The sequence below is a fragment of the Carettochelys insculpta genome, chromosome 6 (assembly GCF_033958435.1).
Source record: "Carettochelys insculpta isolate YL-2023 chromosome 6, ASM3395843v1, whole genome shotgun sequence".
In the NCBI taxonomy this organism is placed as follows: domain Eukaryota; kingdom Metazoa; phylum Chordata; order Testudines; family Carettochelyidae; genus Carettochelys; species Carettochelys insculpta.
Window position 1 is genome coordinate 96,922,220 of NC_134142.1, and position 17,246 is coordinate 96,939,465.

Genomic DNA, 17,246 nt, shown 5'->3' on the forward strand with positions numbered 1-17,246 from the left:
ATAGTACCACAGAATCCCTATGGATAGTAAGTCCATGCTGTAGCAATAATACACCAATAGGAAATATATTACTGACCACCTGATCATGATAGCAATTGTGAAATGCTAAGGGAGATTAGAGAGGCTGTAAAAAAAAAAAATAGACCTCAATCATGTGGGGGTGGGTTAGATATTCCCTTATTGTCTGGGTACACATCACCTCAGGATGGGATGCAACGATAAAGATTCTTGGCATCTTAAATGACTGCTTCTGGAACCCCCAAGGGGCGAGGCAATTCTTCGTGTGTTCCACTTAGTACCAAATCATCTGGTTCAAGCAATAAAAAATCTGGACCACTTGGAAGTAGTGACCATAATATTCAATTTAACATCCCCTTGGTGGGAAAAGTACCATAGCAGCCTAACACTTTGGCTTTTAATTTCAGAAAGGGCAACTATGCAAAAATAAGGAGGTTAGTTAAGCAGAATTTTAAAAGGTACAATAACAAAAGTAAAATCCCTGCAAGCTGCATGGAAACTTTTCAAAGACACCATAATAAAGGTTCAACTTAAATGTATACCCCAAATTAAAAAACACAGTAAGGCTGTGGCCACACTTGGCTGAAACTTCTAAATGGCCATGCTAATGGCCAAATTGAAGAATACTTATGAGGCACTGAATTGAATATTCAGCACCTCTGTAGCATTCGCATGCTTCCAGCCGTGGTGCTTCAGCTGAGAGGAATAAGGGGATTTGAAAATGTGCAGGCTCCTTTTGAAAAGGACCCCCGTGTAGCCATGGCGAGCTCTGCGCATTCGAAAGCAGCACTTTTGAAGAGCTGTGGCTGGAAGTATGCAAATGCTAATGAGGCACTGAATATTCAGTTCAGCACCTCATTAGTATTCTTCAGTTTGGCCATTAGCATGGCCATTTTGAAGTTTTGACCAAGTGTGGCCACAGCCTAAGAGAACCAAAAGTGTGTCACTGTGGCTTAACAACCAAGTAAAAGCAGCAGGGAGAGATAAAAAGGTATTATTTAAAAAGTGGAAGTTGAATCCTAGTGAGGAGAATAAAAAGGAGCATAAACTGTCAAATGAAATATAAAAATATAATTAAGAAGGTCAAAAGGAATTTGAAGAACAGCTAGCCAAAAACTCAAATCAATAGGGTTTTTTTGTTTTTGTTTTTGTTTTGTTTTGAGTATGTCAGAAGCAGAAAGGAGCACTCCAAGGATGATAAGATCATTTCGGAGAAACTAAATTCTTTTCAATCTTCCATGGCTGAAGGCGTTAGGGAGATTCCCACACCTGAGCCATTCCCCTTTTAGGTGACAAATCTGAGGAACTATTCTCGACTGAGGTGTCATCAGAAGAGGTTTTTGAACAAATTGGTAAACAGTAAAAAGTCACCAGGACAAGATGGCAGTCACCCAAGAGGTCTGAATGAACTCAAATGTGAAATTGCAGAACAACTATTTGTGGTTTGCAACCTATCATTTAAATCATCTTCTGTACCAATTAACTGGAAGATAACTAATGTGATGCCAATTGTAAGAAGGGTAGTAGAGGTGGTGTTGTTAATTACTGTCTGTTAAGTCTAATGTATATACCGGGCAAATTGCTTGCAACTAGCGTAAAGAATACAAGACATAGGATGAATATAATTTGTTGGGGGAGAAGTCCACATGGTTTCTGTAAATGAAATCGTGCTTCTACTAGAGCTCTTTGAGGTAGTTAGCAAGCATGTGGACAAGGGGATCCAGTGAATACAGTGTATTTAGATTGCCAGAAAGCCTTTGACGAGGTCCTTCACCCAAGGCTCTTAAGTAAAGTAAGCTGCCATCAGATAAGAGGGAAGGTTTTCTCGTGGATTGCTAACTGATTAAAAGGAAGGAAAGAAAAGGATTGGAATAAATAGTCAGTTTTCAGAATAGAGGGGGTGTAACCAGTGGTGTTTTATAGGGGTCTGTACTTGAACCAAGTCTATTTAACATTCAGAAATGATCTGGAGAAACAAGTAAAAAGTGAGGTGGCAAAATTTGCAGATGATAGTACTAAACTGCTCAAGATAGTTAATTCCAAAGCAGACTGTGAAGAGCTTCGAAAGCATCTCACAAGACTAGGGCTATGTCTACGCTAGCTTCCCCCTTTCGAAAGGGCGATGCTAATGAGACACTTCAGGATATGCTAATGAGTTACTGCAATGAATATGCAGCTCCTCATTAGCATAATGGCAGGTGCGGCACTTTGAAAGTGCTGCTTTCGATCGCATGCAGCTCCTCGACATGGGGTCCTTTTTGAAAGGACCCTGCACACTTTGATTTCCCTTATTCCTATTTGGTTAAAGAAATAAAGGGATTTTGAAGTGTGCAGGCCCCTTTTGAAAAGGACCCCATGTAGATGAGCCACACGCGATCAAAAGTGGCACTTTCGAAGTGCTGTAGCTGCCATTATGCTAACGAGGTGCTGTATATTCATTGCAGCACCACATTAGCATATCCTGAAGTGTCTCATTTGCATGCCCTTTTATAAAGGGGGGTGCTAGTGCAGACATAGCCTAGGTGACAGGGCAACAAAATGACAGATGAATTTTAATGTTGCTAAATGCAAAATAATGAATATCAGAAAACAATCCCAAATATATGTACAAAATCATGGGGGCTAAATTAGTTATTACCACTTTAATCTCTTTCTTAAGTCATTATGGATGTTTCTCTGAAAATATCCAGTCAATGTGTAGCAGCAGCTGAAAAAAGCAAATACAATATTAGGAATCATTTATAAAAGGATAGAGAATGAGACAGAGATGATCTTGTTGCCTCTTCATAAATTCATGGTGTACTCACATCTTGAATGCTGTATGTAGGCGCGGTCATGGTATCTCAAAAAAGATGCCTTAGCATTGGAAAAGGTTCAGAAAAGGGAAAAAGTCATTAGGGATTTGGAACAACTGCCTTATGAGGAGAGATTAAAAACACTGGGACTTTTCATCTTTGAAAAGAGAAGACTACAGGGAGAAATTATTTAGATCTATAAAATTATGATTGGTGTAAAGAAAGTGAATAAGCAAAAGTTATTTATTTGTTCCCATAACACAAGAACTGTGGGTCACCAGCAAGTTTAAAACAAACAAAAGGAAGTACTTCTTTGCGCAATTCACAGTCAAACTGTGGAACTCCTTGCCAAAGGATGTTGTGAAAACCAGGACGTTCACAGGCCTCAAAGAGCTAGATAAATTCATGGAAGATAGTTCCATGAGTGGCTATAAGCCAGGATGGGTAGGAATGGCTCCCTAGCCTCTGTTTTGTCAGAAGCCTGGGAATGTATGACTGGAGGGATTACTTGAAGATTACCTGTTCTGTTACTTCCTCTGGGACACCGGGCATTGGCAGTTGTCGGACTACAGGATACTAGGCTAGACGGACCTTTGGTCTGACTCAGTATGGTCATTCTTATGTTCCAGGTGCCATCTAGTCATACATTTATACAATTCTGTGATGTGGATGGCAGATTTTTTTTTCTGGTTTTGGTTTTTAATAATTGTCCTTACCAGTCTCTGAGTTAGTGGGAATCTATTCCTTTCTGCTTCTCAGTTGCTATTACACAATTATCTGCTTCAAACAAGCTTTCAGAAGTCTCTTCAAAAATTATCTAGCGACACATTTTATACTATGAAGACTGAACAAAAGGGAGGCATTTCCCTTCCAGATAGTAAAAGTTACTACTGTATGTGTGCATGATGGGAAACCATTGAGCACTGTTTTAATACTGAACCTGAATACATAGTGCGAGCAGAAGTGTTACAAATCTAATAATTGTTCTTCCAGTGCTCCCTCATATTGAGTTGAGTTAGGTGTGCACAAGCATGTGCATGGCTGTCATAAAGTTATTCCCTAGCAATTACCATTCGGATCATCTGGGGAGCCCTCTGGAGTGGCACCTTTGTAGACTCTACGTATGATCCTGTTGATCCAGCTCACTCTCAGTTCCTCTCTTACCACCCGTGAGGCTTTAGGTATTGTGGCTAAGTACCTGGTGCTGTGTCATAGCTCCCTAGCTTTTCTTGTGTCTTTAGCATGACTATTTTTCTAGTTAGTGTAAGGCAGTCTTCAGATAGGAAGGTGTTTTCCTACCACCTCCCCTGTGAGGGTTAGGGGAATGAAAAAGTCTCAAGTCTTTAAGCACTGCCGTGACTGCTTAAAGTCCATGCCAGTGAGCGACCCTCACGACTCTTACCTTCATTGTTTGGGTGCAGATCATCACTCAGATAAATACCATACCTTCAGAGGTTTCAAGCCCCAGACTTGTAAGGAGCTGGATTTTTAGCTCCATTAAGTCCTCATGGAATTGGCACCTCAACCTCCATGGAAAGGTTCTGCTCCCCCTCCGTCTTTGTGCAGCACTCCATCGTCATCTCTGGGCTCAGCACTGAAAAAGTGTACTCTTCACCCAAAGCCCCTGGTGTGGCACCGCACTGTCTCCGGTTTGTGCCTCCAAAATGTGTATGTCATCAGCACCAGCTCCATCAACCTTGGCACGCTCAGCGCAGACAGCACCAGACACTCCTGGAGCCCATAATCCTGATGGCCCAGTGCCATGTGCAGTGAGCCTGATCCTCCTGGATTCACCAAGAGATGATCTGGTGCCAGTTGGCACTTCATCTACACCTGATATCTACTGGATGACACAGGGGCCTATCAAAATGCTGAGCTCCCTGGTGCAGACTTAGGCACATGTCCAGGGTGAGCTTGTCCTTCTGGCCATGCCTGTTCAGGCAGCAGCACACAAGCACTTGGCGTCTTGGCCCTGCTCTGAGTCATGGCACAGTCATTCATGGTGACTTTGATCTGACTCATGCCACAGGTCTCCATCCTGTTCAAAGCCTGCCTGTTCATGCCCCAGGGTCTTTGTCATGCGTGGATCCAATTCTGGCTCCTCTGCATGCTTCTGCCACCTGACACCAACACTTGGTATCATGCTTTGTCAGGCCCATTTCCATCTTGTGATGCTCAACTTCGGGCTCTTCTTATCAACTTTCATATGTATTTTGCTGCATATTTTGTATCTTAGCCATTCCAATTTTGTCCTTATGTGATTGTACTATTCTTTTGTGCTCCCCCACTAGCAATTTGTTCATGTTTCCATTTTTTGTAGTGTTCTTTTTTGATTTTCAGGTCATTAAAGGGCTCCTGATGGTTCCTGTGACAGGAACCCAGTGTGTCAAGCTGGGGTACCCCCGTTGGCCCAGAACAGGGTTGGTATACCCACTTTTGGGGATTCCCTGGTAAGGGGGTAATTTCGGTCAAGGGAGTTCTTGGTTCTTCTCAGGATTACTTTAATCTGTGGTGTCCAGTAAGTTTGCCACGTGTAGCAAACAGGGCACTGCAGTGTGGCTATTCCAGCTCTGGAGCCACATACAGCTCTTCCAGCCTTTAAATGAGGCTCCTCCTACAACTGCATATGGGGAGTGACGTCTACCCACTCTGCGCATACCCCACCTTATGAAGCTGGGACTCCCCTATTTAGGATTGATGTAATAGTTTCCACTATATCCCCTAGGTCACTTTCTACCACAAGTAGAATCTTTGGTTCAGTTGAACATGATCCAGCATCCCTGTCAGTCTCTGCAGTCAACAAGTTTTCCACACAGTAATCTAGGTGGACCCTATCACTTGGAGTGTTGGTACCTCAGGTGGATCTCCCAGCATATGTCCTCCTGCCTCTGCAGCCAGTGTCAGATGACCTGGACTGACTCCTTTTAACTGGTTCTTGGCGCATGAGCATCAGGAGAAAATGGGTATGGCCTCCTTGACCCACAGAGGTTGGTCTGCCCCCTTGAGGCAACAACAATGAGAAGTCCTGTGGCACTTTGTAAACTAAGGTATGCATCTGATGAAACAGGTCTTTGCCAACAAAAACTTATGCTCCAATAAATCTGTAAGTCTATAAGATGCTACAGCACTTCTCATTGTTTTTGCTGATAGAGACTAACATGGCTACCCCCTGATACTTGTCTTCTTTAGACAAGTGCCTGGCCTCTTCCTCTTATTCTTTTTCCTATGAAGCAGAATAGTTCTCAGTTGTGCCTATTACCTCCAGCTTTCCTAAGCAATTTTTCCCTTAGGTTTTCTTCCCATTTGACCTTATGTGTCAGTTCTCAGAGTTTGTTACAGTCTGTTCTCATCATTCTGTTGCTCTTACGATTTCTTTAGAATTATGAAATCTAATATTTCATCCTGTCTTCAGCCAAATTACATTCTATTTTTATTTTAAGTTTTTATTTTAAGATGGCAAGCATGATGCCCTCAGCAAGGTATAAAAAATTGGCTTTACTCTAATCCCCAGGAGCGGGAAGCATTCCTTCCTGTCATGGAATGCTAGCCCTGGGCAGGGAGAAGGGTTATAAATCCTCTGCTTGGATGTACAGGAGCCATTAAACTGGTTTTGCATCTTTCAGGCACAGAGTGCTTCCTCAACCCTAGGAGGATGAGTGGAACAGGCTTAAGTTTTTATTCCCAAGCTGGCCCAGACAAAGGCAACCAATTTCTGAGCCTTCAAGGGCCTGTGGGTAGATCTGGGCCTGTGGGTTTATTTGGTGTAGGATGAGGTCCTTAGTAGCTGCAATCTTATGGTATGATAACTCAGTGGGTAATGTGAAAGATTTTTTTTGTTTATAATTTCTGTGATAGAGATTCACCGTAGTCCATATTCTGTGCCATAAGTGGCTGCACACATCATAAAAAACACCATTGTCAGCTATCTAGCACAGTTTTTCTCAACCAGAAGTAAGAATACCTTGGGGGTCCACCAGGTTCTTGCAGCGGTAGATCAACGCATCTAGATATTTGGCTAGTTTTACAACAAGCTACATGAAAACACTAATAAAAAGTCAGTACAATCTGAGTTCATTCAGACAATGACTTTTTTTCTACTGCTTCATATGCCTTTTACTGAAGTGTAAGTAACTCGGGTGGTATGAAAAACAAATGTGCCGCCTCAAAAGGGCACAGCAATCTAGAAAGGTTGAATGGTACTTGTTTCCAGACGTCAGATTGTTGTAGGACCACATTTCTCTCAGCCAGTGGTACATGTATTGTTGAGGTAAATGAAAGAAGTAACTTTTTTTCTTTTTTTTCCCTTAAACAGGGGTATTTTAGAACAAAAAAAAGTTGAGAAACAATGACCTAGGACATATCAAGGAAATGGCTAGTTTAAAAAAAATAGAATAAACGGGCTAAGTTTTTTTGTTTGTTTGTTTTTGTGGGGAAAGATTTAAAGTGAACAGGGTGACTTAAGTAGGGGTGTGATTTGGAGGAAGATTTACTAATGAAAGTGACAGATTCCAAGGCTTTACTTCTTGCGACTAATGGATGTTCTGTCGTCTTTGTTTTAAAAGTTTTAAAACAGACTTTTGAGGCAGGTAAAATATACTAATTTACATAATCCATAAAAAACACGTGTCACTTTTTTCCTCAGAGCAAGAAACAACACATTCCTTATCGTAACAGCAAGCTCACTCGTTTACTGAAAGATTCTCTGGGAGGCAACTGTCGGACTATCATGATAGCTGCTATTAGTCCTTCTTCTATGTTCTATGATGACACTTACAACACTCTTAAGTATGCAAACCGAGCAAAAGATATTAAATCTTCAGTAAGTAAATTTATATAACTTATTTTGCAAATATTGGAGTGTACAAAATGAAAGTAGCATACTATTAAGACTGATGCTGTTGTTTGTGTGTAGAGCACCATACAATTTATTTGGCTTTTGCATCAAAAATATGTTGAATCATCTAGTCTAATATTCTTTATTTTCTTAATTAAGTTTTCTATTTCTTAAATATTCTTCAGATGAATTACATTAGAAATCAAATGTCATTGTATAAGATAAATGCCAAAGCTAGTCTTCCAGACTGCAAACTTCTTTTTCCTCATGGATACCATGAATCTCAATACACTTTACAATGGTATTTAAATACCATTATTCTCAGTTTTCTATATTTGTGAAAGTTGCACCCGTGATCATGCAGGCCGTGTGCATAACCACTGGCAGGAAATGGAGTATAATCATGGTCATCTGACTGCAGGTCTGATCTGATAGAAATACTTTTGTTTTTTCTTGTGGTGTAGTACAGATATGATTAGTGGGATTTGTATCTTGTTCAGTTACTGTATGTGATGCATCATAAAGAATTTTGTTTTAACTTTTTTTTTGTTTTCTTAACAGTTAAAAAGCAATGTTGTTAGCTTGGACACTCATATAAGTCAATATGTTAAGATTTGCAATGAACAAAAGAAAGAGGTATGTAAGTCTTAATCACAGTAATGACTATACTAAAATCACTGAGATGTAAGCAGAAAGTGTATGAGTGAAAGTATTAGGTAAGATTTGCCTTACCATTTCGCTGTATTTTTCCCAAGGATCAAATGTGTCCATGTTCTGTTCAGAGGGGTAGCCCTAAGAGTTATATTTTAAAATGTTGAAGAGGAGAGGGTCAGAGGTATGGTGAAAATAGATTACTCTAGACAAGCTTTGTATTTCAATTATATTGTCCTAATTTTTCAGATCATAATGCTGAAAGAGAAACTGAGAGCATATGAAGAAGAAAAAGCAGCCATTCATGAAAATCATGGTACAAGTTTTCTTTCAAACCAGCAGCAGGCAGAAATACAAAGGTACAATCATATTAAGGTCTCATTTTCATAAATTTAGGTTTGCAGAATTTTACCTTAACCTTTTGAAAATCAGCTTTATACTTATCTAAAAATCTTGGTTTCAGCTTTGTTCATTATTCTCTCTCTAAAGTAGATGTGACATTATAGTCACTATTTATTGTTTTACAGGATACCTTGGTGGTGGGAGTACGATAAAACAAACCTCAGGGCAAACTCTAACTGGTCTCTCTTGAATTCTGCAACAGGTTGTGTCTACACTAGAGACACAAAAAGGGGCCTTATGTTGACCTAACTCAGGGCGCGTCTACACACATCAAATGTTTTGTAGACAGAGTCTCGGCAGAACTCCTGCATTTGCCTCCAAAATTTGAGGAATAATGTTTCTGTCAACAGAGTTCTGTTGACAGAAGTGCAGTGTAGACACTACCGTTGACAGGGAAGGCTTCCGGCTCATCAGACAGCCCTGTTTGTAGAGCTTCCAGTCAGCTGTTCTGTGAACAGAGGATAGAGCAGTCTGGCTGCTCTCTGTTAACAGAGCAGATTGCTCTTTTGATCTGCTTTTGTGTGTAGATGCATTTTGTTGACGCAACTCTGTCAACAGATGTTACTGTTAACAGATGCTGCTTGTGTAGATGTAGCCTGAGAGCCAGGACTGGTGGCTGTCAACAAACTTTATGGGACCACAGGAACCTTGACCACACAGTGGATAACAAACAAACTAAAATCATGCCGTACTACTGATGTTGCCGGATTAGACCTTCAAACGGTATATCCAACCAGGATAAAATATAAGACAACTGACATCCAAGTGCAGAGAATCTAAATTCCCAGGATTTAAAATTTTTCCTGTTTCTTCCTCCCCTTACAGCTCAAGATTTGAAGTTTCAATTTTAAAATAAAACGCCTTGCCCTTATAGTGCCTCCTACAAAATACTGCTAAAAGGCACCCAGCACCTTTGCAAATGAAGCCCTGCCCAATGTGGGTTTCCCTCTCAGCTTAGGTATGCTTCAGCTTTACTGTAGAATAGTTTTCTATTGACCGCTGTTTTCAGAAGTTTCCCCTCCCATTTTATAAGGAACTTTGGGAAATCTTAAAGTAGATAGACAAAAGTGATACAAAGCTTAGAATCACTTTACAGCAGTGAAAGCAATGCATGTATGACTCAGCCAAAGATGGGGAAAACAAGCCTGATAGAATCTGTACTATAGTATAGGACCACTGAAATTGCTTTTTGTGAAGTTTTAACTTTCACCATGCACACCACAATCAAGCACAATAATTAACATTTAGATCCAAGAAGCCTATTTTTGTCCATTCCAAGTGTATTTGTAAGATTATCCCAATATAGTTGTATTTCAATATAAGGAAGAACTCCATTACATTACATGAATCCATAGCTAGGAAAAGTATTATGTATTAACTTGCAGATAAATTCCTGCTTTTAACAGTACAACAGTATCTACCCCAAGATATAACAGTAGTTAAAAAGAAAAATTACTTGAATTTATTGAACTTCAGTACTTCAACATCCACAAAGCACAGATGAGACAAACTGAATAAGTTATTAAAAATGCATAGAAGACAAACATTTTAAACCAAATACTTGACGAAGTTCAGATTTTTGTAAGGCTCAGTGGTAAACACTACCAGCCAGAGTAAACAGACACACTTTTGTCAAACTAGTGCATATTTAGTTGGTAAAATATTTACAGATCTCAAAACTTCAGCAGGCACTTGACCTCCATAGAACACTTAGATCTGTTTTTCATCTTTCACACACTTTACAAATGGTTCCTAATTTATTCATGTTTACCAAGTATCACCATTTCACACGTTGATTAAAAGATTCAACATTGTCTTTGTTGTCCTATATAGTGTGCATAGTTTCTGAATCTTAAAACTAGAAAACTCAATGTAATGAAAATTATTCCCTGTTGCTACTTGTCTTTGCTGAAACACTAACTCCAGTCCAACACAAACTTTATTTTTTTTTTTTCAAACAAAAAAATCAGATTATTCTTTACAGTGTTCTGTGATGTTATTCAGCTCTAATTTGTCCCTAAATGTCTTCTAGAGTCCAGTATGCAGTGGAAGTGTTGGCAATGCTTCTAGACAATAATGACCTCCTCAGGGTTCAGCAAATTCTCTTATTTGGCACTGGTAAAATCCCAAGGGTGCTAGAGACATTCAACCTGTAATTTAAATTCTGATTGAAAATGATGCACTTGCATAGGGTGGTAATAGCTGTTTGGGCAAAGGGGGGAACAAATGTACCCTTCCAATGACTTCCTAAACTAAACAAGGGGAGTTCCTTTTGAAATGCGAATATGTACTCTTGTTTTGAATGCATCTTAATTTGCATTATAGAATCTTTGCTTTTTGTGCTACCATTTTGGCAACAGACATAATAACTAATAACTTTTCTTTTGATCACATACTAATTTTGATTCCTTATTTTTCCTTAATTTTCCTTTCTTAGCTCAAAATTGGAATTTCATTGCTTCTGTCACAATAAACAAGGCATTCATGAAAAGACTGCATGCTTAATCAATTTCTTTTAACTTGCCACTGTTTTGGTAGATTTCGAGAAATTCTAAAAAGTTTGTTTATAAACCGTGAAGAAATCAGAAAGGAATACCTCAAGCTGGAAATGCGGCTAAAAGAGAATGTTTTGAAAATACATCATCAGAAACAGTTCCATGAACAAATAGAGTTGATGTGCTCTGGAGAGAGAGTAGAAAAGGTGAGTGATTTTTGTACCACTTCATCTGCTGTGTTACTGTATAGAGCCTCTGTTTTGAAATTTTTGTCTTTAATCTAGTTCAGCCATCTAACTTTTTTGTATTTTGTGTTTGTCTTCAGATTCTGAATTCCTTTTTAATAGGGACATGGACCCCTAAAAATCCAAGTCTTGCTAAAGATCAATCAGACTAAGGCATCTGTCACTTGCCTAAATTAAGCATAAGTTCCTAACTCGATTTCTTTTAAATGAGCTACGTCAGTCAGGATCATCTGGATATTAGGAATATCTGCTTTTAGTGCAAAAATTGTATTTTTCATCATTTTTACATGTAAAGAGGTTTTAGGTTTACTTTCTTCCATATGATTTAGTTCTTGTATACAACTTGAACAAAACAGTGCTGTGTGTATTGTGTTGACAATCAAATAACATTTTAACAATTGACATTAATACAGGAAATGTGGTGTTGATGTGAGGTGCACTAATTTTTGCATACAATAAGGTAACATGTTGATGCTTACATTGTGACCAAACACAAAAAACTCTTATTATTTCAATTTAGATGTGATACACAGTTGTTAATTTGAGTTCCAACTAGACAGAATATATACATGCTGCTTTTATGCCACCAACATGGCAGCACAGCTGACGTAGCTGCTTAAGGCACTGTCCTCCGAGAAGTCCATTTGTAGCACTGGATGGGTAACGAGCATCATCAAGCTCCATGGCATGCTTAAAGCAATCCAGATTTCCTGCCACATTTTTGATGGTGAAAAGCTGCTATTTTTTAAAGCAGTTTTGTCAATGGTCTGGAAGTTCAATAATCCTTGGCCTGTATTTCAAATGACTGAAGGTGTTCAGGGTTTTGTGTCCTAATGCAGCAGTTCCCAACCTTTTCGGTAACATGACACACTTCATTGAGACAAATAATTCCACAGCACACCCACTTTTTCAGATGAATTGATTGCTCATAAACATCACATTGACTATGGTTAGTCTTGCTAAAGAGCTTTGCAGCATAGTGGTGCCTGCAACAAGCTAAACAATGATCCAAATATTTCAAATCCACCCTGAAAGATACAGTCTTGGACAGTGAGCACAGGCACATTTGCAAAATTTGCTCAACGACATTCTAGGGTTAAGTAAACGAGTAATCACTGAAAATTAAAATGTGTGACTCAGTTACTCTGGGTGGGGGCAGGTTCCCCTCGGCAGCAGCCCATCAGAGCCAGGATGCAGCATTTAAACTGCATTCCAGCTCCAACAGGTTCCCTCCCCACTTGCCATAGTGGCGGGGGGGTGAAATGTCTGTGCTCCCCACCAGCCTGCTCATGCCAGGAGGCGCAGAAAGCCACTACTTGGAGGAACTGGCAAACCCTGTGGCAGCTGGGACTCAAGCAGCTTTGCTGCTTGAGTTTTAGCTGGCACGACATCATTAGTTCTTCTCCTCCTCCTCCCCCGCCCCCAGCAAAGAGCTGCGGCAAGGGGAAATTAATGAAATCTCATATACACTTGGACAAATGTCATGGCACACCAGTGTGCTACTGTCCTAATCTTCTTCTTCAACAGTAGGCAATAAAGCCTGAACATACTCCAATCTTAATTTTGTTTCTGAATAAGTATTGGGAGCTATGAAATATAGCTTTAATTTTTCCTTTACTTAATTAGTTGTTATAAGCAAAATTTTACTTAAATGTCAACAATGTCAGGTTTCCAGTGTGTGCAGTGATTCACTTGGAGGTTTAAAGCTGAGATGAATAGGGTCAAGGGAAAAAATACACTGCTATTTCAGAAATCTTGTGCATGTCACAAATGATGTTTCAAGTGACTGACATATTCCAGAAGCTTTTCACTTCACAATCTGCAGTGAAAGGAATTTTGAAGTACTACTCTAAAATGTTATTTTTATCCTATATCATAATTTCTCAAACACTTATTTACAGTGGATCATTTATAATATGGTTCTCCATTGTTACAGAGCAATAGCTCTGTTATAATTAAGGTTAAGACTTGTTTTGTGTTTCATGCTCAACTAAGTGCACTAAGATCTGTGCAGTTAATCAGATTGCTTTGAAATTTAGTGGGTTGCGTGAAGTATAGTCTGTGATCCAAATATGGGGCCATTTGACCAACAGGATTCCAAGATACAGACTCTGAGGTGGGGGAAAGGGTGTCATGTTCTGACAGTGGGGGTGGGGGGAAGGGTGGCACATTCTGACGTGTGTGTGTGTGTGTGTGTGTGTTTTCTCACAAAGATCAAACCAGGGATCAATCATTACACCAGGGACTCAAATTCCCTGTCCACTTTTTGTGAGCCAGAGGATGGGGGTCTGCCATTAGTTTGGTTAATCTACTTTCCCTGGACAGTCTGCAATGTTTTAAAAAGGAAACTTACGCATGTGAATGCTGACAGCCAGGTGGAGATTGAGGGTTCAAGGGTAAGTGGCAATATGGGGAAGAGTTTTGAGTCTGCACTGAGGGATGGGAGTAATGGGATTGGAATAAGAATTGAGGGTTCAGGTAAGGGAGAGTTGAGGGAAAGTGAGGAGTAACAGAGGAGGTTGGGGTCTGAGGTGCCAACCCTGGGAATCTGGAGGAGTCCTTCAACAGTCTGAATTCTGCTCCTGCCTGATGTGTGTCGTAGGATCTGCTCTTCTTGGGCTCCTCTTGAGCCCTTCTCCCTGCTCCTGTATATGAGTTGGGATTAGTCGATGGAGTAACACAAATTTAAACATCTGAAATCCAAAAAGCGAATAGTTAAGGTACTTATCACTCTGTGGGGGTACTGGGAGTGGGTAGCTCAGGCTACATAGCCATGGTAGCATGCAGCCTGACAGAAACCTGCAACCTGTGATATATGTATTTAGTAGCATAAGGCAGGAGACAGCAAGGAACAACGTTTTAAAATATTAATGACTTCTACAATGCCAAGCAATGGCTTAATGGAATGAAAAGAGAAGGGAAAACTGGAAATGCTGATGGCAGGGGCCATGTGTTACAGTGGGTGGTAAGGCAGAGGGAGAAGAACCATATAGCTACACCTGTCTTGTCTTAACCTAGCCACAGTAATTTCAATCACAAACCTAGATAAGAATTGCTCCCACCTAAATGACCATTAACTCCTACCAACAAATATTTCTTTTTCTTAAAAATACCAGGAAATTAGGTAGCAAAAACTTAATTAAAGCAAACTTTAGATTACTTGTTAGCAGTTTTTGCTGTTCCAGAACATCGAGTTCAGTAAAACTCAGACTTCTGTGAACCAGAAAATACAGAATTACGATAAAACACCCAGGCAACCTGAACTCTATCCTTTTTGAGCAATGCCCCGGTATGCCCATAATACAAAGTAAAGGCACAGTATATGTAATAGTTGTTAGCTTCACTTTTCCATATGCTCAAATGTAGATTTTTACTTTGCTAACAGAATACCACAGTTATAAAATTTAACAGCCGTTTCATACTGTTAAGCCCTTTCACTCTTGAACGCAGGATACCTTCTAAACCTATATTTCCCCTGCCCACCATTAAATTCAGAGTTCAGTCTCTTATCCTACATCACTGCTGACAATAGCAACTACAAAAGGGTCCAAGTGCCTTGCTATGAAAAGTCTTACATTTTTGCATTAAAATGATCTATATATTCTGTGGCCAGAAGGGACCATTATAATCATCTAATCTGATCTCTTGTATAACACAAACCAGATGTAGACTGGAACCTCATGTTACATATGTACCTCTTTCCTTTGATTACACACCTGGGGTGCCCTCAGACCCAGCAGTGCTCAGATCAAAATCACAGATTATCCAAGCTTCTCCAATTTATTTCTTCACCATTCAAAACAGCTACTCCCTAACATCATGAACGCAGCTGCAGTTTATGAAGATAATTCCCAAAACCTATTGCTTGCTTCAGGGGAACAGGGTTAAGATCATCTGTGCATTTACCTTAAGTCTGTGTTTACCAGTGTTCACAAAATTTCAGTTTTCATGGCGTCTATGTTCTGAGAAGAAACAAGATACCACCGGGCAGATAATATCTGCATTAATGAAGGGGTTTTGGTTTTCAGTAATTTCTTATTAAGTATTTTGTGCAAACTGCAATATTTGCACAGAGCCTTAATGCTTGTGCTTTTTAATGTAGCTTTAGAGTTACTATTTACAGATAGAGGCAGGCACCATGGGTTAGCTGGCTAAAGTACCTGCCTTGTAAACAGGAGATTGTGGGTTCAACTCCCAGTGGTGCCTGGCTGCTAGCCTTTTGGGGTAGGAGGGATGGCTCAGCGGTTTGAGTATTGGCCTGCTAAACCCAGGGTTGTGAGTTCAATCTTTGAGGGGGCCATTTAGGGACTGGGGTAAATAGAGGCCAGGGATGGTGCTTGGTCCTGCTAAGAGAGCAGGGGGATTGGACCAGCCAACCTCCAAAGGCCTCTTCCAGTAGTAGTTCTAGTAGATGTTGTTATTATTATTATTATATTTAATTTGTAGTCATGACTTGGTAGTCTCAAGAGGATAAGTGCAGTACCCTATTTATTTTTTTAATCAGTACAAGCCACTGTAACTATGAAATTTAATGTGCTTTTTAATTTAGTTGGAACAAATTGTATTGCAATTTCTAATCCAATCATGTGATAGAAAAGTGACTATTCATGTTTCACTATCATGCTTCTGTTCTTACACATGCTTTTGCACAGATGCTATTTTTCTTATCTGCTTCTGTTTTCTTCGTGTAAAATACACAAAAACAGTGAGATCACAGAAGAATATCAACCAAAAATGATTTTAGAGGCCTGTTCATGTATATGACATTATTATTTTATGTTTTCTCTTGGCTGTTATATCCAGCTGGGTGGGTGGGTGTGCGTGCATGCATGTGTGTGGGTGTGCGCGTGCATGTGCATAAAATATTAAGTCTATGCAAACTTTCCTAACCAAACCTCTCCTACCTCCATGCTAGGCTCAGGTAGACTCTAGCCTGTTGGAGGAGGGAGGAGCAACCTGACTGAAAACATGGAAAGTCTTAATCCAAAACAGTTAGGCTGTATCTACACTTGCATTCCTCTTTCGAAAGAGGTATGCAAATGAGGGAAATTGAAAATGCAAATTTCTTTCAAAGATGGAGTTTACTTTCAAAAGACCAGTGTCTACATTGGTTTTTTTCCTTCGAAAGAAGCTATTTCGAAATAGAAATATGCAAATGAGGTGACAGAAACTAATCTGTGCCTCATTTGCATTTTCAATTTCCCTCATTTGCATACGTCTTTCGAAAGAGGAATGCACATGTAGACACAGCCTTAGAGAATGAGCAAGTGGGGGCTAGGAGGAGAAGACTGAAGACTACCTTAACTCTAGCTTTTATAAAGTCTGCGCTAGTTTGTCTTGAGAACTGCGTTCTGTAAACCTCTACCAATATCGGACTTCAATTTACCTTTTTTTTTGTTTTGTTTTTGTTTTTGAAGGAAATTTTCAAAAGTGTTCTGCATAAAAAATATTGTTTGGTTCTCTGGTCTCAAAAAGTTTAAGAAACACTTATCTAGATCATCCCAGACAGGGGTTTATTTAACCTGCTCTTAAGAACTTCTAATGATGGAGATTCTGCAACTTCCCTAGGCAATTTATTCCAGTGCTTAACAACCCTAACAGAGAAGAAGTCCAACCTAAACCTCCCTTCATGCAATTTAAATCCATTTCTTCTTTTTCTAGTCTCAGAAGTTAAGCAGAACAATTTTTCTTCCTCCTTGTAGCAACCTTTTATATATTTATAATCTGTTATCATGTCCCCTCTTAGTCTTCTCCAGAATAAACAGTTCTTTCAATCTTCCCTCACAGGTTATGTTTTCTAGACTTT

The 17,246-nt window shown here is 39.7% G+C and overlaps 1 protein-coding gene across 1 annotated transcript in view; it reads left to right on the forward strand.

Moving 5' to 3' along the window:
* KIF18A (kinesin family member 18A) overlaps positions 1-17,246 on the forward strand; it is a 78,637-nt gene that overhangs the window by 27,197 nt on the left and 34,194 nt on the right. Inside the window, exons 6-9 of the mRNA XM_074998992.1 lie at positions 7,456-7,632; positions 8,209-8,283; positions 8,548-8,657; positions 11,239-11,401. Coding sequence (XP_074855093.1) covers positions 7,456-7,632; positions 8,209-8,283; positions 8,548-8,657; positions 11,239-11,401 — 525 coding nt within the window. The remainder of the gene's footprint in view (positions 1-7,455; positions 7,633-8,208; positions 8,284-8,547; positions 8,658-11,238; positions 11,402-17,246) is intronic.